The following is a 23,231-nucleotide window of genomic DNA, read 5'->3' on the forward strand; positions in this document are numbered from 1 at the left end:
ATTTAGAGTAGGCGTCTACTACAACCAAAAACATTTTTCCCATGAAAGGACCTGGGTAGTCCACATGGATGCTTGGCCGTGGCTTGGCAGGCCAGGGCCAGGGGCTAAGGGAGGCTTCCCTGGGCGCATTGCCCAGCTGGGCACACGTGTTGCACCTGTGAACACAAAGTTCCAGGTCTGCGTCTATCCTTGACCACCAAACGTGTGACCTGGCAATTGCCTTCATCATGACAATACCCGGGTGCTCATTGTGGAGTTCTCTGATGAACACTTCTCTGCCCATCTGGGGCATGACTACACTGTTTCCCCATAGTAGGCAATCGGCTTGAATTGAGTGTTCATCCCTGCGCCTGTGAAATGGTTTAAATTCCTCAGGGCATGCCCTGTACGTGGCTGCCCAGTCACCATTCAGGACACATTTCTTGACTAAAGACAGTCGCGGGTCTCTATGTCCAGACTTGAATCTGACGGGCTGTCACGGGTAAGTCTTCGCTTTCGAAAGCTTCAACAGCCATGATCATCTCAGCAGCATGCTCGGTTGCCCCCTCAGTGGTGGCGAGTGGGAATCTGTTGAGTGCATCGGCGCAGTTTTCGGTGGCCGATCTGTGCCGAATTGTATAATCATAGGCGGCCAACATGAGTGCCCACCTCTGTATGCGGGCCGATGCATTAGCATTTGTGGCCTTGCTGTCGGCCAAAAGGGACGATAGAGGTTGGTGATCTGTCTCCAGCTCAAATTTCCTACCAAACAGGTACTGGTGCATTTTCTTTACTGCATATACACATGCAAGCGCCTCCTTTTCTACAATCCCGTAGCCCCTTTCTGCCTGGGACAGACTTCTGGAGGCATAAGTTACCGGCTGTAACTGACCCTTGGCATTAACATGCTGCAACACACACCCGACACCATAGGACGACGCATCGCACGTTAAAACAAGTTTCTAACAAATTGCATGCTCTATCAAAAGCCCTTTCTGGCTGTCCCCCCAGACCCAGTCGTGACCTTTGCGTAGGAGCACGTGTAGCGGCTCTAACAGCGTGCTCAATTTGGGAAGAAAGTTACCAAAATTGTTCAGGAGCCCCAGGAACGAACGCAGCTCCATTGTGTGACAGGGTCTGGGTGCTCTCTGGATCGCTTCCTTCTTAGACGCAGTAGGTCTGATCCCGTCTGCTGCTACGCTCAGCCCCAGGAATTCTACCTCTGGAGCTAGGAAGACGCACTTTGCCTTTTTCAGTCGCAGCCCTACCCAGTCCAGTCTGCGTAGCACCCCCTCCAGGTTGTGGAGGTGTTCTTCAGTATCGTAACCCGTGATGAGGATGTCGTCCTGAAAAACCACCGTCCCTGGAATCGACTTGAGGCGGCTTTCCATATTTCGTTGAAAGATTGCGGCAGCCGAACAAATCCCGAACGGGCATCAGTTGTACTCAAACAACCCCTTGTGTGTCGTGACAGTGGTCAGCTTCTTCGACTCACTCGCCAACTCTTGGGTCATGTAAGCTGAGGTCAGGTCCAATTTTGAAAAAAGTTTGCCACCGGATAGCGTCGCAAAGAGGTCCTCCGCTCGCAGTAGCGGGTACTGGTCTTGGAGTGACACCCGATTGATGGTGGCTTTATAATCACCACATATCCTGACCGACCCATCCGCCTTGAGCACCGACACAATGGGACTCGCCCAGTCACTGAATTCGACTGGCGAGATGATGCCTTCCCTCATCAGGCGGTCCAATTCGCCTTCTATCTTTTCCCACATCACATACGGCACCGCTCTGGCCTTGTGGTGTACTGGCCTGGCGTCTGGGTTTATGTGAATCACTACCTTGGCCCCCATGAAAGTGCCAATGCCAGATTGAAATAGCGAGTCAAATTTGTCCAGGACCTGTGAGCATGATACTCGCTCCACAGAAGAAATTGCATTGACATCGCCCCATTTCCAGTTCATGACAGCAAGCCAACTCCTCCCCAGTAGTGCGGGACCATCCCCCGGGACAATCCAGAGTGGCAAACTGTTCTCCGAATCTTTGTGGGTCATGACTACTGTGGCGCTGCCCAGCACTGGAATGATCTCCTTTGTGTATGTCCATAGCTGTGCGTCAATCGCCGATAATTTTGGCCTCCTGGCCTTAGATGCTCACAACTTTTTGAACTGTTTGATACTCATCAGGGACTGGCTGGGCCCCCGTGTCTAGCTCCATTGATACTGGGATGCCATTGAGGAGCACTTTCATCATTAATGGTGGTGTCCTAGTGTATGAACTGTATGTGTGCTCCACATGAACTCACTGAACTTCAGCTTCCAGTGATTTCCCCCAGTGTACATTTGGCCTCGTACGGCTTACATCGGGCCCGTCCTCCTCGTACATCAACCTGGCTGCAGGCTTCCTGCACATACACACCAAGTGACCACTGACGTTGCAATTTCTGCAGTCGGTCATCTCTGACTGTCTCTGTGACTGTCCTTAAGTGCACCATTAACAGGTGTTGATAACCCCATTACTGGCCGCATTGTCCCTTGCAATGGCGTGAATCCCCCTCTGGGTTCGACTACATGTTGGGGCATGTCCGATTGCCCTTGTCTGCCTGGAGAACTGTGTGCCGCTTTAACAATGTTGACTCCCTGGTCGTTTGCTGCATTTGAGCCAAGATTTTTGTCATACATCATTCTGGTCTCTTCCTCCCCCAAGATAACAGTCTGGGCCATCAAGGCTTCCGTTTCCAAGGTCAAGTCTTTGTTCTCAATCAGTTTCCTGAAAACCCCAGCATGCCCCATGCCCTCAATAAAAAAGTCTTGCAGCATCTCCGCTCTGCATGCATCTGGGAACTTACATCGGCTCGCTAGTTGCCGGAGATCTGCCACGAAGTCTGGAACGCTTTGCCCTTCTCGCTGCCGGTGAGTATAAAACCGGTGTCTCGCCATGTGCATGCTGCTCGCCGGTTGAAGGTATTCCCCGATCAACTTACTGAGCTCTTCAAACATCTTGTCCGCCGTCTTCTCTGGCGCTAGAAGGTCCTTCATCAGGGAGTACGTCCTGGATCCACAAACCGTCAGGAGATGAGTCCTGCGTTTTGTCGGCCGACTCCTGTCCCAAACATTCCTTAGTGACGAAACTTTGCTGTAGTCTCTCAATAAAATCGGCCCAATCATCACCAACACAGTACCTCTCTTCTGTGCTGCTTGTGGCCATGCTCGTGTGGTTTATATCCCAGTTTCTCGTCGCCAATAATATGTCCTTACTATACAGTATAAATACACACGAGGCCCATGCTTGAGAGAAGGTCACACTGTGACCAGTAACCTTTATTTGCTAGCACAAGTGATGAAGGTGGGTGGAGCTTCTCCTTTTATACCTAGAAGTCCAGGTTAGGAGTGTCTCCCACAAGTTCACTACCTAGTGGTCATTGTTCTCACAGTGTATAACTTAGGTCAGTTTATACATGGGTTACAATGATGGTTGAATACATGACAAGAAGGCTTCACAGGTTGGAGAGGCACCCTGGAGACCTGAAATAAAAGACTACTGTCACATGTTACTTTGAGCTCAGTATTCAGTCTGACTCTTTCTCCATACTCAACACACCCAACGCAGTTACAGGGAGAAGCGGTCTTATCTGAAAAAATGCGCAATGTTATGTTAAATAAAATTAATTTAATGATGTGTATTAATTCATACTAATAACAGTACAAAACCCCCCACCAAACCCCACAACAAATTTATAACATTTATATTATTTATTATTTTTTTAACATTTCCAATAAGACTACTAACACAGAGAACACAAATGCAAACAAACAAGGTATCCCCCCTCCCCCCTTCCATCAAACCTCACAACATTTATTTACTAGCAACAAAAGCAACATCAATCCTGTCACAACTACAACTACTACGGCCATGCACCTCACTTTCCTTTCCCCCCCCCCACCCCCGTATCTTCTCACCTCTACCCCTTCCCTTTCCCCTCCCGACTCCAAGCCGCCTTGCCGCAGTACTCCTCAGGCGCTGCTTCTTTGGGGGAGGATGAGGGCAGATCCGCTGGTTGGCCGGATGCTGGAGAGGACATTCCTGAGGAGGGAACATCCTCCGAGCCAGAAGCATAAGCTTCCTCCTGACTCGCATGTGTCTTTGGCAATGGGTTCAGCACCTTGGGGTTCAGTGCCGCATTCCGGGAACACTGGTAGCTCTCTGGCACCAGTGTTTCTGGCTATCACCTCCAAGGTCACCACCATCCACGGCATGTTCTCCGTCATGGTCACGGATTTCATGGCCAGCTCTTGTGATATGCCCCCCATTGTCTGAAGGATCTGCTGACCCTGTCAACACTCCTCCTGGACAAATGGATCTGCCGGTCGTGGAGCAGTCCTGCTGCATTTACCAACCTCCGCGGGGTCGGCGCTGGCATGGAGACACTTGGGGTGTCTTGCAGCAAAGTGCTTGGGCCCGCTATCTCCACGGTGGAGGTGGACATGGCCACAGGAGCATTAAATGTCATTGGTGTACTTGACATGGAGCTTGTTGCTGCAGGCTGCTCTAACTTCTCACTGTCGTCAGTGGAGAGGACACCCTGCAGCTCAAAGGGCGAGATTCGGGGCTCCTCACCACAATCCCCCGCCGACGTCTACGCCGAATCTGCACCTTGCCTCGGCGCTGTTACCAGTGACTGCACTCTAGGCTGACCTACAAAACATAAATGATGTATTAAGAGAAGAAGGCAGTGCTAGGTTCACAGAGTGATTCAAACGCTACACACAGCATATGCACGAGACCAGCACTACCACTATCAAAATAATCACAGACATCACATTTAATGAATATAACCAAATTTTGCATTACAATGATTTTCATGAGCCCATCATGAACACTTTCATCAATCATCTATCGTATATTGTATGGATATGAGTGGCATCTATTGACTTTATATCATGCAATGGTGTATACTTTACTCACGTGGCATAACATCTCGTTCTGCTGCTGCCCACGTGGCTGAAGGGGGGTGGATGCCCACTAGTGCCAGCGCCCGCTCCTCAATGTCGGTCAGCTCACACATCACTGGTGGGCCGTCACCCGTGCGCCGCTGCTCGGCCCTACTCTTCGAAAGCTTCTTCTGCAAAAGGTAACACCAGCACGATTTGGCATAAGATCATTGCTAGGTACTGTCACAGATACTGATACAACACATATAGCACATTACTGACAGATGCTATTATTATTATTAATAACCTAAAGATGTACACCGTAAACGTAGGATTTGAGTAAAACATTATCGGTCTAACTGCAATATATCAGATCTGAATGTATTTACTCATTACACTTACAATTCCAATTATATAAATATATAAGTAAATGTAAATAAATGTAATACTTACTCTGCAGGAGCCGAAAAGGTCGTTCCAGTGCTTGCGGCACTGGTTGCCCTCACGCACCTCGTGTGTCACCGACGAGACCACCTTCGCGATCTTGGTCCAAATCTTTTGATAAACCTTCGGGGTGGGTTTCCCATGCCCACCCCGGGTCAATTGACCCCAACATCACTCCGCCTCCTGCAGGAGGGCAGCATTTGCCTCATCTGAGAACCTCCTCGCTCGTTTTCATACTCCCATCTGCAATTCCTCTCCAATCTCACTGCCCTCACCAGCCTCCTCCACCTCCACAACGTGCTCTCTCACCTCCTCCATGCCTTCAATTTTATTATATATTTTTTTTCCGATATTTCTGTGTCATCGAACTAATTCGTGCTCTAATTTATTATTACTCCTTACAAAAATCGTTCCTACCTCCCACAACAGCCAAACAAACCACAAAGATCCGGACAACAAACCCACACATGCTTTCTCTTCCTCTCGGCTCTCTCTCACTCTCCTCTTCTCCTCTCATGACCCCTGACCTCCTGACCTCCTGAAATGCGGGAAAAGACCATTGCTATGGCGTTGCTATGGACGACAACATTTTACGACAGAAAAAAATACCGCTAACGCCCATTTCACATCGCTCCCGCTAATGTTCATTTTATAAAGTGGAAACTAGGGTGTTTGAAAATGGTTGATAATCCGGCGATCTCAAAACCCCCTATAATAAATGCTGGAAATAAGACCCATTTTTGGGCGAGCTGCACAATAATGGAAAGTCTAGCCCCAAGTCTCAGAATAAGGGGCCGCCCATTTAAAAGATTAGGAGGAATTTCTTCTCTCAAAGGGTTGTAAATCTGTGGAATTATCTGCCCCAGAGAGCTGTGGAGGCTGGGTCATTGAATATATTTCAGGCGGAGATAGACAGATTTTTGACCAATAAGGGAATAAAGAGTCTTGAGTCCATGATCAGATCAGCCATGATCTTATTAAACGGCTGAGCAGGCTCAAGGGGACAGGTGACCTATTCCTGCTCCTATTTCTTATGTTCTTATGTAACTTTTCGCATTGGTTGGTGTTGTTAATATGTATACTTGTATTTACTCTGTACAGCCACCAGAGGGCTCATCCCCTGGAGTCCCAAGGGATCCCATAATCCCTTGGGAGCACAGGTATTTAAGGAGGCTTCACATTTTGGAGAGGCACTCTGGAGACCTGCAATAAAAGACTAAGGTCACATTTTACTTTGAGCTCACAGTGTTCAGTCTGACTCTTTCTCCATATACAACAACTGGCGACGAGATACAGATAGCGAACCCAAAGATGCAGAGAACAGTGGGCATCCGAGATAAATTCTTGAAGGGAGATGATTGGGAAACTTTTGTGGAGCGACTCGACCAATACTTCGTGGCCAATGAGCTAGATGGGGAAGAGAGCACTGCCAAGTGAAGGGCGATCCTCCTCACCGTCTGTGGGGCACCAACGTAAGGCCTCATGAAGAATCTGCTCATGCCAGCGAAACCCATGGAGAAATCGTACGATGATTTGTGCGCACTAGTCTGAGAGCATTTGAAGCCGAAGGAAAGCGTTCTGATGGCGAGGTACCGATTCTACACCTACAAAAGGTCTGAAGGCCAAGAAGTGGCGAGTTATGTCGCCGAGCTAAGACGCCTTTCAGGACATTGCGAATTTGAAGGACATTTGGAGCATATGCTCAGAGACTTTTTCGTACTTGGCATTGGCCACGAAACCATACTTCGCAAACTTTTGACTGTAGAGACACCAACCTTGAGTAAGGCGCAGGCATTCATTGTCACCAGTGACAATACTAAGAAAATCTCTCAGCACACAAGTGCTGCTACAAGTACTGTGAACAAAGAGATGTTGTTTTCAAATCGTAACGTACAGGGCAGGTCACATATACCTGCAGCTACACGTCCGCAGATGTCTCAGACTCCACCATCAAGGGTGATGAATGCATGACCATTAGCACCTTGTTGGCGCTGCGGGGGTGATCATTGTTTCCATTCATGCCGATTCAAATAGTACGTTTGCAAGGATTGTGGGACAATGGGACACCTCCAACGAGTGTGCAGGTGAGCTGCAAAGCCTGTTAAACCTGCAAACTACCATGTTGTAGAGGAGGACAGATGCACGGAGGATCACGACGAACCAGAGCCTTGGATCGAGGAAGCAGAGGTACATGGGGTGCATACATTCACCATGAATTGTCCCCCGATAATGCTGAATGTTGAACTAAATGGACTCCCGGTGTCAATGGAGCTGGACACGGGCTCAAGCCAGTCCATCATGGGCAAAAAGACTTTCGAAAGGTTGTGGTGCAACAAGGCCTCAAGACCAGTCTTAACTCCAGTTCGCATGAAACTAAGAACTTACATGAAAGAAGTGATTCCTGTAATCGACAGTGCTACCGTAAAGGTCTCCTACGATAGAGCGGTGCACAAGCTAACACTCTAGGTAGTACCGGGCGATTGTCCCACGCTGCTCGGCAGGAGCTGGCTGGGAAAGATACACTGGAACTGGGACAATGTCTGAGCGCTATCGCCCGCTGACGACACTTCGTGTGCCCAGCTCTTAAACAAATTCCCTGCGCTGTTCGAACCAGGCATCGGGAAATTCCAAGGAGCAAAAATGCAGATCCATCTAATTGTGGGGGCGCGACTCATCCATCACAAAGCGAGAGCAATGCCGTAAATGATGAGAGAAAGGGTAGGGATCGAGCTAGACCGGCTGTAAAGAGAGGACATCATTTCCCCGTTCAAGTTCAACGAGTGGGCCAGTCCTATCGTCCCAGTCCTCAAGGGAGAGGGCACCGTCATAATCTGTGGCGATTACAAAGTAACTATCAATCGTTTCTCCCTGCAGGACCAATACCCACTACCAAAAGCCAACGATCTCTTTGCAACGCTGGCGGGAGGAAAGACATTCACGAAGCTGGATCTGACATCAGCCTACATGATGCAGGAACTGGAGGAATCATCGAAGGCCCTCACCTGCATCAACACGTACAAAGGTCTTTTCGTTTATAACAGATGCACGTTTGGAACCCGATCGCCGGCGGCGATATTCCAGAGAAACATGGAAAGTTTTCTGAAATTGGTCCCGCACACCGTGGTCTTCCAGGACGACATCTTGCTCACAGGTCGGAACACAGTCGAGCATCTGCAGAACCTGGAGGAGGTGCTTAATCGACTCAACCGCGTGGGGCTCAGGTTAAAATGCTCAAAATACGTTTTCCTGGTGCCTGAAGTGGAGTTCCTGGCAAGGAGGACTGCGGCGGACGACATCAGGCCCACCAATGAGAAGATGGAGGGAATCGAGAACGCACCAAGGCCACAGAACGTGACGGAGCTGCAGTTGTTTCTGGAACTCCTGAGCTACTTTGGTAACTTCTTACCACGTCTCAGCACACTGTGAGAACCACGGCATATTTTACTACGAAAAGGGTACGAATGGGTTGGGGACAAAAGCCAAGAAAATGCCTTTGTAAAAGCGAGAAAATTGTTATGCTCAAACAAATTGCTTGTGTTGCATGATCCATGTCAGCATTTGGTACTAGCATGTGATGCGTTGTCATATGGCGTCGGGTGTGCATTGCAACAAGCTAATGATTTCAGGAAACTGCAACCGGTTGCTTGTGCATCCAGGAGACTGTCTAAGGCTGAGAGAGCCTACAGCATGATTGAGAAACATAGAAACATAGAAAATAGGTGCAGGAGTAGGCCATTCGAGCCTGCACCACCATTCAATAAGATCATGGCTCATCATTCACCTCAGTACCCTTTTCCTGCTTTCTCTCCATACCCCTTGATCCCTTAGGGCCATATTTAACTCCCTCTTGAATATATCCAATAAACTGGCATCAACAACTCTCTGTGGTATGGAATTCCACAGGTTAACAACTCTCTGAATGAAGAGGTTTCTCCTCATCTCAGTCCTAAATGGCTTACCCCTTATCCTTAGACTGTGTCCTCTGGTTCTGGACTTCCCCAACATCGGGAACATTCTTCCTGCATCTAACCTGTCCAGTCCCTTCAGAATTTTATATGTTTCTATGAGATCCCCTCTCATGCTTCTAAACTCCAGTGAATAAAGGCCCAGTCGATCCAGTCTCTCCTCATATGTCAGTCCAGCCATCCTGGGAATCAGTCTGGTGAACCTTCACTGCACTCCCTCAATAGCAAGAATGTCCTTCCTCAGATTAGGAGACCAAAACTGAACACAATATTCCAGGTGAGGCCTCACCAAGGCTCTGTACAACTGCAGCAAGACCTCCCTGCTCCTCTACTCAAATCACCGAGCTATGAAGGCCAACATGCCATTTGCCTTCTTCACTGCCTGCTGTACCTGCATGCCAACTTTCAATGATTGATGTACTATGACACCCAGGTCTCGTTGCACCTCCCCTTTTACTAATCTGTCGCCATTCAGATATATTCTGCCTTCGTGTTTTTGCCCCCAAAGTGGTTAACCTCACATTTATCCACATTATACTGCATCTGCCATGCATTTGCCCACTCACCTAACCTGTCCAAGTCACCCTGCAGCATTTGAGCATCCTCCTAACAGCTCACACCACCACCCAGTTTAGTGTCATCTGCAAACTTGGAGATATTACACTCAATTCCTTCATCAAAATCATTAATGTATATTGTAAATAGCTGGGGTCCCAGCACTGAGCACGACAGCACCACACTAGTCACTGCCTGCCATTCTGAAAAGGACTCGTTTATCCCGACTCTCTGCTTCCTGTCTGCCAACCAGTTCTCTATCCACGTCAGTACATTATCCCCAATACCATGTGCTTTAACTTGGCACAACAATCTCTTGTGTGGGACCTTGTCAAAAACCTTTTGAAAGTCCAAATACACCACATCCATTGGTTCTCCCTTGTCCACTCTACTAGTTACATCCTCAAAAAATTGCAGAAGATTTGTCAAGCATGATTTCCCTTTCATAAATCCATGCTGACTTGGACCGATCCTGTCGCTGCTTTCCAAATGCGCTGCTATTTCATCTTTAATAATTGATTCCAACATTTTCCCCACTACTGATGTCAGTCTAACTAATCTATAATTACCCATTTTCTCCCTCCCTCCTTTTTAAAAAAAATGGTGTTACATTAGCTATCCTCCAATCTATAGGAACTGATCCAGAGTCGATAGACTGTCAGAAAAGGGCCACTTCCTTAAGTACTCTGGGTATTTATCAGCCTTCAATCCCATCAATTTTCCTAATGCAATTTCCCGCCTAATAAGAATATCCTTCAGTTACTCCTTCCCACTAGATCCTCGGTCCCCTAGTACTTCCGGAAGGTTATTTGTGTCTTCCTTCATGAAGATTAAGCCAAAGTAGTTGTTCAACTGGTCTGCCATTTCTTTGTTCCCCGTTATAAATTCACCTGAATCTGACTGCAAGGGACCTACGTTTGTCTTCTCTAATCTTTTTCTCTTCACATATCTATAGAAGCTTTTGCAGTCAGATTTTATGTTCCCAGCAAGCTTCCTCTCGTACGCTATTTTCCCCCTTCTAATTAAATCCTTTGTCCTCATCTGCTGAATTCTAAATTTCTCCCAGTCCGCTGGTTTGCTGCTTTGTGTCCAATTTATATGCCTCTTCCTTGGATTGAACACTATCCTTAATTTCCCTTGTTCGCCACGGTTGAGCCAGCTTCCCCATTTTATTTTTACTCCAGAGAGGGATGTACAATTGTTGAAGTTCACCCATGTGATCTTTAAATGTTTGCCATTGCCTATCCACCATCAACCCTTTAAGTATCATTCGCTAGTCTATTCTAGCCAATTCAAGTCTCATACCATCGAAGTTAACTTTCCTTAAGTTCAGGACCTTAGTCTCTGAATTAACTGTGTCACTCTCCATCTTAATAAAGAATTCTACCATATTATGGTCACTCTTCCCCAAGGGGCCTCGCACAACAAGATTGCTAATTAGTCCTTTCTCATTACACATCACCCAGTCTAGGATGGCCAGCTCTCTAGTTGGTTCCTCGACATATTGGTCTAAAAAAACATCCCTAATACACTCCAGGAAATCCTCCTCCACCTTATTGCTACCAGTTTGGTTAGCCCAATCTACCATATATACTCGCGTATCCTGCGATCTCGCATATCATGCGACCCCTAAATTTTCGTCCCCAAAACATGATTTTACCATATATCTCATGTATCATGCGAGTCACTTTTTTGAGATCGAATACAGACCTTAACATGAAACATCGAGTGGATTCTGCTGTGAAAGCTGTTCGCGAATCGAACACCGATATAGCAATCATTCCAGCTGGCTTGACTAGCGTCGTTCAGCCACAGCCTCTACTGTGTTTGCGGGTAAAAGAAGCATGGGCTGAGATAGATTGAGCCTCTAATAATGCAGCAAACTTCAGAGGGAGTTGTGGGTGGCGATCTCTAGAGCACAGCAAAGATACAGTACAAGCGACAATAGAGGCTGCAATCTAGCCCAGGAGATACCTGCCGAGATTCAGCGTGGATACGGTCTGCTTAACAGCCTAACAGCCTAATCTTGGCCAGCACTTCACACCCGCAAATTTTGTATCTCGCGTATCATGCGACCCCCCAAATTTAGGTTACAATTTAGGTCTTCAAAAGTCGCATGATACGCGAGTATATACGGTATATGTAGATTAAAGTCGCCCATGATAACTGCTGTACCTTTTATTGCACACATCCCTAATTTCTTGTTTGATGCTGTCCCCAACAACACTACTACTGTTTGATGGTCTGTACACAACTGCACTAGCGTTTTCTGCCCTTTGGTATTCCGCAGCTCCACCCATACAGATTCCACATCATCCAAGCTAATGTCCTTCCTTACTATTGCGTTAATTTCCTCTTTAACCAGCAACGCTACCCCACCTTCTTTTCCTTTCTGTCTATCCTTCCTGAATGTTGAATACCCCTGGATGTTGAGTTCCCAGCCTTGGTCACCCTGGAGCCATGTCTCCGTGATGCCAATTATATCATATTCATTAATTGCTGCCTGAGCAGTTAATTCATCCACTTTATTACGAATACTCCTCGCATTGAGGCACCGAGCCTTCAGGCTTGCCCTTTTAGAATTTTGCTGTAATGTGGCCCTTTTTGATTTTTGCCTTGGGTTTCTCTGCCTACCACATTTACTTTTCTTCTTTCTATATTTTGCTTCTGCCCCCATTCTACTGCCCTCTGTCTCCCTGCATATGTTCCCATCCCCCTGCCATATTAGTTTAACCCTTCCCCAACAGCACTAGCAAACCTCCCCCTAGGACATTGGTTCCGGTCCTGCCCAGATGCAGACTGTCCGGTTTGTACTGCTCTCATCTCCCCCAGAACCGGTTCCAATGTCCCAGGAATTTGAATCCCTAGCGTTAGCATGTGTCTATGGGGTGAAGAAAATGCATCAATACCTGTTTGGGCTAAAATTCGAATTGGAAACTGACCATAAGCCACATATCCCTGTCGCACATCTGCTACCAATACTGAAAATCTGCTGGCCAAGTTTACCACACACGGTCTACCCAATGTCCTGGTGAGCGACAATGGATCATGTTTTACCAGTGCTGAGTTCAAAGAATTCATGACCCGTAACGGGATCAAACATGTCACATCTGCCCTGTTTAAACCAGCGTCCAATAGTCAGGCAGAGAGAGCAGTGCAAACCATCAAGCAAGGCTTGAAGAGGGTAACAGAAGGCTCACTGCAGACTCGCCTATCCCGAATCCTGCTTAGCTACTGCACAAGACCCCACTTACTCACTGGGATCCCACCTGCTGAACTGCTCATGAAAAGAGCACTCAAGACAAGGCTCTTGTTAGTTCACCTTGATCTACACGAACAGGTAGAGAGCAGACGGCTTCAACAAAGTGCATACCACGATAGCGTAAATGTGTCACGCGAGATTGAAATCAATGATCCTGTGTTTGTATTAAATTATGGACAAGGTCCCAAGTGGCTTTCCGGCACTGTCATGGCCAAAGAGGGGAGCAGGGTGTTTTGGGTCAAACTTTCAAATGGACTCATTCACCGGAAACACTTGGACCAAATCAAGCTCAGATTCATGGACTATCCTGAGCAACCCACCTTGGACCCTATCTTTTTTGATCCCCCAACATACACACCAGTGGCAGAACCCATCATCCACAGCAGCCCAGTAGGGCCCAACACACCAGGCAGCCCAGCAAAGCCAGCTGCACAGCAGCCCAGCGAAGGCCCATCAAATGATTCAACAACACCAGCTTTCACATTGAGACGATCAACCAGGGCAAGAAGGGCCCCAGATCGACTCACATTGTAAATAGTTACACTATTGACTTTGGCGGGGAGTGTTGTTATATATGTATACTTGTATTTACTCTATACAGCCACCAGAGGGCTCATCGCCTGGAGTCCCAAAGGATCCCATAATCCCTTGGGAGCACAGGTATTTAAGGAGGCTTCACAGGTTGGAGAGGCATGCTGGAGACCTGCAATAAAAGACTAAGGTCACACTTTACTTTGAACTCAGTGTTCAGTCTGATCTTTCTCCATACACAACAGGTGCATTTTGAAGGGCACCTCCAGGTCTGTCAAGGCTCCTGAATTGCATCTTCAGCATGCCAATTGCTTTCTCAAAAACACATCTCATTGTCATATGGCTTTGTTTGTAGCAGTCTTGGCCTTTGTTGCTTGGGCTCCTCACAGGTGTCATCAGCCACCGTTTAAGTTGGTAACCCTTGCCTCCAAGCAGCCAACTGGCAAATCTGTTCCATGCTCTGAAGAGCTCAGGAAGGGTGGACTGATGCATGATGAATGCATCATGGCAGCTTCCTGGGAATCTTGCGCATGATTCTCTTTTTATGGTTGCATACCAGCTGCACCTTGGAGTAGAAGCCATTATATTTCACAAACACTCCTGGGTGATCTGGGGAGGCCTTGATTACCACATGTGCGCAGTTGATGACAGCCTGCACCTGTGGGAAGCCAGCCAGAGATGTAAACATGAGCACCCGTTCACTCTGACTGGCATCATCGGTGGCAATGTGTGCATAATAGCCTGCCCTGGCAAACATGCCATTGGTCACCTGTGTGATGCATTTGTAGGCAGATGACTGCAAAATCCTGCAAATGTCTCCTGCAGACCCCTGGAAAAGCAAAAAGTTGAGGGGGGTGGTCACTTTGACAGCCAATGGTAAACTGTGGCCACCGGGTCCACTTGGCAGCAGGCCTTCTTCCAGCAGGCTGCAAATGTCTGCCACCACCTGACATGAGATCCTGAGCCTCCTCAGACACTGGTTTTCAGTCATGTCCAGGAAGCTGATCCTCTGCCTGTACACCTTATGTGGCGGATATGCTCATCCCCTCTAATATGTCCTTACTATACAGTATAACTGCACACGAGGCCCATACTTGAGAGGTGGTCACTCTGTGACCAGTTACCTTTATTAGCCAGCACTGAAGTGAAGAAGGTAGGTGGAGCTTCCCCTTTTATACCTGAAAGTCCAGGTTAGGAGTGTCTCCCACAAGTTCACCACCTAGTAGTCAGTGTTCTCACGGTGTACAACTTAGGACAGTTTATACATGGGTTACAATGATAGTTGAATACATGACACCCTCTCTCCTGTGGAGCAGCAGGTCTGTGAGAGGAAGGCTGCTGCTGCTTCTGCTGGTGCTGCTGCTGCTTCTGCTGGTGCTGCTGGTGACACTCTTCCTGCAGCTGCTGGTGCTTTTGATACTGTTGGTCCTCCTTTGAGGTTCAAGCAAAAACCGCATAAGTGGCACCCATACTGATCTGATATATCACAGATGCAAAGTGGAGATCAGGTGCACAAGCCTTCCAGGTAGTGAAAGTCACCTCCAAACTAATGAAAGTAAACACCAAACTAATGAAAGTAAACACAAAACTAGTGAAAATAAACTCCAAACTAGTGAAAATAAACTCCAAACTAGTGAAAGTCAACTCCCAAGTAGTAAAAGTCACCTACAATGTAGTGAAAGTGACATCCAGAATCGTGAAAATCACCTCCAAAAGTGCGAGAATTCTCATCCTTGTTTTCAAATCCTTCCATGGCCTCGTCTCTCTCTATCTCTGTAATCTCCTCCAGCCCTCCCCTCCCCCTCCCCCCGAGATATCTGTGCTCTTCTAATTCTGCCCTCCTGAGCATCCCTGATTATAAACGCCCATCAGTGGCCGTGCCTTCAGCTGCCTGGGCCCTAAGCTCTGGAACTCCCTGCCTAAACCTCTCCATCTCTCTTTCCTCCTTTAAGACGCTCCTTAAGACCTATCTCTTTGACCAAGCTTTTTATCATCAGTCCTAATTTCTTCTTATGTGGCTTGGTGTCAATTTTTTGTCTTACAACACTCCTGTCAAGTGCTGTGGGATGTTTACTACATTAAAGGTACTATATAAATACAAGTTGTTGTTGTTGAGAAATCACCTGTAATGTAGTGAAAGTAAGCTCTCAGGACAAGTACTGTGAGCAAAAGCCTTTCACACAATTAGACAAGGAAGCAGCTGTGAGGTCTCAGTACTTATGGGAATTCTTGCCTGTCATTTTTTCAGCCCACTTAATTGCCGCTGTTTTCTCACCTTGCTTTTATATTTCTATGATTCTGATATTTTCTCCTTGCCCTTCTCCATTCCTGAAGACATCGACAACCTGCTTGGGTATGATGTCCTACGATGCCTTGCCCAAGTGTAGGGTGTTTGTTTTTCACTCTACTTTGATTCTTAGACCTCGGAACTTATAGTGGGAAAGGACAACACGTGACACAAAATTTTAGGCTTAACCCAGTGTTCGTTTTATTACGCAACAAAAAAAACGACTAAAAACTACAGGACTAGACTGCTGAGAGAAATTGACTTTAGACATACAATCATCATTCCTGGCTGTAGCTATTATAGGTTTGTGGTCATTGGTTTCATGACCGGTTGGTTCTTCTGTCTGTTCTCTGCAGCTTCTTGCAGTTTCTTTTCCTTCCATGTCTGCTTGCCGTTTCTTCTTGTGTTCTCTGCTTTTTTTTTTGGCTTGGCTGTGTCCATATATTTATGAATGATTCCCACTGTGATAAAATTTGATTGTTGGTCCATTTAACTGTTTGGTGATGAGGTTGAATTGCTCCTGATTAGTATGCAGAGTTAACAATGCAAAAGATATTTCCATATGCTGAAATGCTGTTAGCCCAAAAATTTGCACCTTGTGGGGGGTCCTTTGTTGTTACAGACTTGATGTCTCCAATGGCTGTTTCCCCACCCTAGTCAATCAAGTTTGGGGCTTCATGTAACAATCCATTGTTGTTACGCATGAAGTCAGTTTTTTTTGGTTCCTGACCACCTGTTTAATTCCAAATGTCCAGTTTAATTCCAAAGCTTGTATCAATCAATTTTTAGTTTATGGTCTGCATTTTTTCCCCTTACACAAGTAACCACTATTCACAATGTCCACACAAATGCACTTCCAGTGAGATATGAAGGATAGCAAGCAGGAGCAGGAACCATGGCTGATTTTTCCCTCCTTAATCTAGAACTGATGCTGAGGCCACTTATACAACAATTTGCATTTATATGGCGCCTTTTACACAGGAAAACATTCCAAGAAGCTTTACAGAACCATACTGAGACAAAATTGGATGCCAAGCCAAAGAATGAAATATCAAGCGGCTAATTAAAAGCTTGATTAAATGGTTGGGCTTTAAGAGGAGTCTTAAAGGAAGAATGAGAGCTGGAGTGATGGAGCGGTTTAGGGAGAGAATTCCCAAGTATGGGTTCTAAATAGCTGAAGGCATGGCCACCTATAGGAGGGTGAAGATACTGAGGCTGCACAGAAACCCAGAATTGGACAAACTCAGAGATCTCAGAGGTTATAAGGCTGGAGAAAGTTACAGAGATAAAGATGGCTGAGGCCGTAAAGAGATATAAATACGACAGCAATCATTTAAAATTTGATTTGTTAAAGGGCCAGAAGCCAATGTACATCAGCAACAGGGATGATGCGTAAGCAGGACTTGGTGCAGGATGGAATACATTCAGCAGAGTTTTGGGTGAGCTGAATTCTTTGGAGGGTGGAGGATGGGAGACTACCTGGAGAGCATTGGAATAGTCACACTTGGAGTTGACAAAAGGCATGAATGAGCTGAGGCAGGGGCAGAGTGTAATGCTATGAAGGTTGGCTGTCTTCGTGATGGAGAGGATGTGGGGTCAGAAGCTCAACTCAAGGTCAAATAGGACAACGAGGTTGCAAACAATCTGGTTCCGTGTGAGACAACGGCTGGTGAGGGGGATGGAATCGGTGTCAAGGGTACAGAGTTTGTGGTGTGGCTTCGATCTTTTGAATTTTAATTGGAGAAAATTGCAGCTCATCCTGGAGTTGATGTCGGACAAGCAGTCCCGACAACTCTGAGGTATTGGAAGGGTCGAGACAGATGGTGGAGAGATAATGCTGGGTGTCATTAGTGTAAATGTGGAAGCTGATCCCATGCCTGTGGATGATGTGGCCATGGCAGTATGTAGATGAGGAAGAGGAAGGGGCCACGGTTAGATCCTTGGGAGACTCCAGAGGTAATGTTGCTAGAATGGAAAGAGAAGCCATTGCTGCTCCCCTTGGACTTAAGGGAGCGAAGATCGGGCCAATTATAGTGGCTCTAAAGCTGCTGAGGCTAGAATCAGTTAACTCAGTACAGACAAGGGTTCAAACTTGGGATTTTCCTTGTCTATATAACTAAACCACTCACTGGATAAACTCATTGAGGCATCGCTGGAGCTTATAACATTAAAGAAAGAAAGACTTGCATTTACATAGCGCCTTTCATGACCACCAGATGTCCCAAAGCACTTTACAGCAAATGAAATACTTTTTGAAGTGTAGTCACTGATGTAATGTAGGAAATGCGGCAGCCAATTTACTCTGCTGCTCTGCTTCGAAATAGTGCCATGGGGTCTTTCACGACCAGCTGAGAGAGCAGACAGGGCCTCGATTTAACGCCTCATCTGAAAGATGGCACTTCTGACAGTGCAGCACTCCTTCAGCACTGCACTGGAGTGTCAGCCTAGATTTTCGTTCTCAAGTCTCGTGGATCGGGTCTTGAACCAACAAGCTTCTTACTCATAGGCGAGGGTGCCACCCACTGAGCCACCGGCTGACACAACATCAATATTATCATTAGCTATGTACATTTTTAGTATATTATGAATGTGCCTTGAATTAATACAAGAGCAGTTCAGTTTCTCATTCAAAATATTCTTATTCCCTACTTGAATGTATTGTAGTTCCATTTCTTTTTTTAGCCTGAACACATTCGCAGCAATTTTAGCTTTCGTTAAGGGTGTAAAACGAGTGACATTGGATCAGCTGCCCATTGTGCACCCTGTCCAAAGTTTGCTTTTCATTAAATGGACTGGTTGCTTAACGGCCGGCCGATTCGCTACCACCCATTTTGCGGCCATGCGGAAGCTGAATTTTACCCCCATTATTTTCATCTAATTCTTAGTCAATAATAATCAAATTGTTACCTCAGTATTAGCCAATCCAACCAGTTCTAAAATGAATTGACCTTAAGAGACCTTGTAACAGAAATATCCACCATGGAACGACACCTGAAGCATGAGCGCCTTGTACACTCATTTATATTTTTACCAGTTATCACATTGCAGATGATGGTTGTATTTTTATAATCTTTAGAGTAATGTATTTTGTCCTTCCTCTATTTCCTTCGTCATAATAGTTTGTAATTCAACAGCTCGTCAAAATAATCCTTTGATGTTATGACTGAACGGAATCACTAAGAGCTCCTCATCAGGTGAGGAAATAACCAGGCGATTGGTTGAAGTAAAACCCTAAATCCTTTGATCTGGAGGTAACAGCACTGATTCAGTATAAAGGGAAATTCGGTTTGTGATTCCTTTTACATTTCTGATGCACTGTAGCTCGAAGAAAACCTGTTATGTGTGCGTACATAAAGGTATTGTTGATATAATATTTTTGGCAAAGTGCTGAATAATGATAGCACGCTGAGCATTTCAAGTTCTTTAAAATATTGTTTTATGTTTTAGACATGGAACAATGATTATCTGTCTATAAATGTTTAATCTTTGATAATGAAGAAATAGGAGACTGAATGAAGAAATACTATGTTTAATATAATTTTGCACAGACAAACAGACTTGACCGATTAGCACAGAAGTGACTGAAATATCAGTTACATCAATTAAAATCTCCGTACATCATGATGTTAACTAAACATGTTTTGGGTTTGAGTGATTTGCGGGAACTATGAATGTTAAATGGGGTGTACATACATTAACCATGTATGAACATCTTTTATCTAATATTCCTTTTTAATCAGATCATGTAAAGAAGCTTTGTGCTATATTTGGCTATGTCATATCTGACCCGAAATTGTTCAATTCATATGTAAAGGCTGATAGGTATGCGCATTTTATATTGCATTAATTGGACCATTTTCACTTAATTTTTTCAGATTAGTCTCATGTTCCAAATTATGGTGACCAAAATCTTTGCAATCCACGTGTTTCTCTTGTTACTGTGCTGGATGTCTGTCCAGTCTCTGAACAGATGCCAGCTTACTAATATTACAATAGCAGTGGAAAAGGAAGAGTGTGGGTATTGTGGCACAGTCAATGTAACTTGGTGTTCCGGTTACTGTTTCACTAAGGTGAGGACAACCATTTCATTGTCGATAGGTTTTCAGTTATGTGTGTTTTATATGAAATATTTGTGATATGAGAGAAGTAATCTAAACCTCTGTTACAGATGCAAGGACATGCATTTAAATGCTCATAAATAAAAACAGAAACTGCAAATGCTTGACATCTGTTTAAAATAAAACAAAATGCTTAAAATAAAACACAACACTATTTGAAAAAATAAACGACAGGTTAACTCGTCAACACTCAAAAAATTAACTTGTCTTCTCTTTTTATGGATATTGACAGACCTACTTAATATTGCAAACATTTTCTGCTTTTTTAAAAACTTTCATAACAGTGTCGAACTTCTATTGAGGCCATAACTGGAAATAACTGGAAAACTGCAAATGCTTTGTGGGGCCACTGAGTTAATTACTGGATGAGATGTTGGCACGGATTATAAAATGCTGTCGAGGTGGATAATGCAGTTAATCAGAATAAAATTACGCAGTGGGAGAGGAAATGTTTTGATATTTATATCCTGTTGTACTGCTTAATTCTTAATTGTGCCACTTTTCCTGATTGATTTTTTTTTCACTTTTTTTTTAGGATCCAGTCTTCAAGCACTCCTTGGCCTTTATCTATCAAGATATTTGCAGCTACAAAGAAATAATCTATGAAACAATAACCATTCCAAACTGCCCTGCCAATGTTAACCCTTACTATACGTACCCAGTAGCAATAAGCTGCCAGTGTGGGTTGTGCAACACGGAATCCACTGACTGTGCAGTTTCAACTATGGAAGTAACACATTGTTCCTTTCCACAACAAAGGACAGAGGACATTAATAATGCACAGATCACTTCCATTTCATCCAGCAGGTCCACAGAAAAGGACATTTGATGCACAGACACGGCATTATAACTTGGTTAATGAACAATAATGCCCCATTAATCAATGTAATCTAAGTTAATAGTTAATAGTTACAAATATATGTTACTTTAAAATTATGTACCAGCTTATTTTATGACATTGTTATGTGTTGCCTTGTTTTAGTACATTTTTAACTATTTGAATGAAAGGAATCTACAAATGACAAACGTCTTAAAGCAACGTGTATAAGGGTAAACAGCAGTACTACCTGTTCATCTGCAGGTTTTCTACAATCTGTTCAATAAACTACAATGTAATTTATATGGACCCACAATTAAAGACACTATATTGACTACTGAATTCCAAGTGTTTTATTTTGCTTCTATTTAATAGATACCCTTTATAAGTCTATGAACTGGCTAATGTGCATTTAAATAAAAATACAAGAAACTCACATTTCAATTTAGGGCAAGATATTCATCTCAGGCGGTGGTGCTACTCTGGCAGAATGGGATCGTCCAACCGTTATACGCAGTGTCTGATATTCAGCTGATTGCAGTCAGTTGTCCTGAATAGCAGGCGCTGCGTATAGCGGGTGGCTGATCCAATACTGACTGTATTGCGCTACCGCCCGAGACGAATTTCTAGACCATGGTTTCTCTAGTTGTGAACGATGCTCAAATAATGGGTGCTAAATTGAATAGCCCCTGAAAACAGCCGCTGGGATCGTGATTATCCTCCGCCCGTTGATTGAAATGCAGCTAGCACGCCAACTTCGTGCTTCATGCTCATTAACATGATTTCAGCATCCAGCCGACACTAACCGTGCTGTTCATTGGCTGGACGCATCAGCAGTGGGCCAATATTGTAACTTGCTAGCACCAGTTAAAACTAGCCTGCACTGCTTAAAGCTAGCTTGTACCTCTTAAAGGGAAAGGGCATTGTGACTGGAGCAGGCACTGGCAGTGTGCAGGAAGAGAATCTGACCTGGGAAACAGTGAGGAGTGACACAACATGGGAGGGAGCGGGCTCCAAGGTTTTCGGAAGCTGCACTGGAAGTCTTGTTGAAGGTGGTGGAAAGTAGGAGATTTTTTTCCTGTATACACTGGAGGGGGGGGGCGGGGGGAGGGAGTGGGTGCGTAGGAGGCCCTTCAGACACATGCTCAAAAGGCAAAGGGAGCAGATAGCCGTGGAGGTTAATGCCAGGTGTCAAGCCTGGAACTGGATACAGTGTCTCAAGAAATTGAATGAACTCACATGAGTGGTCAAGGTCAGTGAATACATCTTCAAATGCTATATCCTACCAACTGCACCACTAGCCTCAGCCACTGCTCAATTTATCGCACCCCCATCACTCACCTACCAACAATCTCTATCAATCACAATTCATAGCTAATATGCATAGCTTCACTTCACCCTCACACACTTAGCACTGTTGCCAGCCTCACACCCACATCTCAAAGCTTGCAGACATTACCAGCTATTCAACCATGACAGCCGCATCACCCAAACAGATTGCACAACACTCACTGACACACTTCTCTCTCTCTTGCAGGACAGGGTAGCGCACGACCAGAGGCAGCAGGAACTAACTGGTGGAGGAGCGCACGCCTGCATGTCCTAACCCCAATTGCGATGACGGTGCTGGTAATTATTGGAATGGCCATTGCTGAGGCTGTGGCCAGCGGCAGGGCTGGAACCATTAAAGATGACGGTCTCCTAAAATCTAACCCTCCTTTTCACATCCCATTTTCCCCTCATCCCACAATCTCTTCTAGCTTACAAGCAGCAGATGGTGTAAACCTCTTACTTCCTCACCCCTTCACCCACCACTACCTTACCCTTGTGCCTTTCTCCTTTCAGATAGCCTAGAACTGCAACCTACCCTGGCAATGGTGGAAGAGTAAGAATACAGTAATGATCAAGCCAACTGTCACTCAATTTCACACACACAGCCACCAGCTCAGATACCGACATTGCGCATAATTTAGAAGGTAGCTTAGAGGTGGGATCTGCACGTGGTGAGGCATCAGGCAAGAGTGGCCTGCAGCCAGGGCAGAGGGCAAGAATAGCACAGATGCCAGCTCGACCGAGGGCAGGGTCACATATGAGTTCTGCTGCAAAGGTTTCAGATGAGCACTTTGATGGGGCAGGCTACAGAAGAAGACAGATGGGTATGCACATGAAATGCTTGGTGCATCAGCAGGCCTGACAGAAAGCCTGTGTACAACGTGGAGGAGCATGAAGGTGTCCAGCACCAACTTGGCACAGGTCTTGGAGCCCATCCTTGCCAGCATGGAAGTGGTGACCAACTCCATTAGCACACTTGTGGACCCAACCATGATGCAGGGTCTGATGACCGA

At 45.7% G+C, this 23,231-nt stretch overlaps 1 protein-coding gene across 1 annotated transcript; it reads left to right on the plus strand.

The window, feature by feature from the left end:
• The first annotated feature begins 19,835 nt into the window (after window positions 1-19,835).
• LOC139279646 (follitropin subunit beta-like) lies at window positions 19,836-20,938 on the plus strand. Its single transcript, XM_070898754.1, is given in 3 exon segments — window positions 19,836-20,021; window positions 20,605-20,828; window positions 20,830-20,938. Coding segments are annotated over 3 exon segments (519 nt in total).
• Window positions 20,939-23,231: the final 2,293 nt, after the last annotated feature.

Source organism: Pristiophorus japonicus, chromosome 14, assembly GCF_044704955.1.
Source record: "Pristiophorus japonicus isolate sPriJap1 chromosome 14, sPriJap1.hap1, whole genome shotgun sequence".
NCBI lineage: Eukaryota > Metazoa > Chordata > Chondrichthyes > Pristiophoridae > Pristiophorus > Pristiophorus japonicus.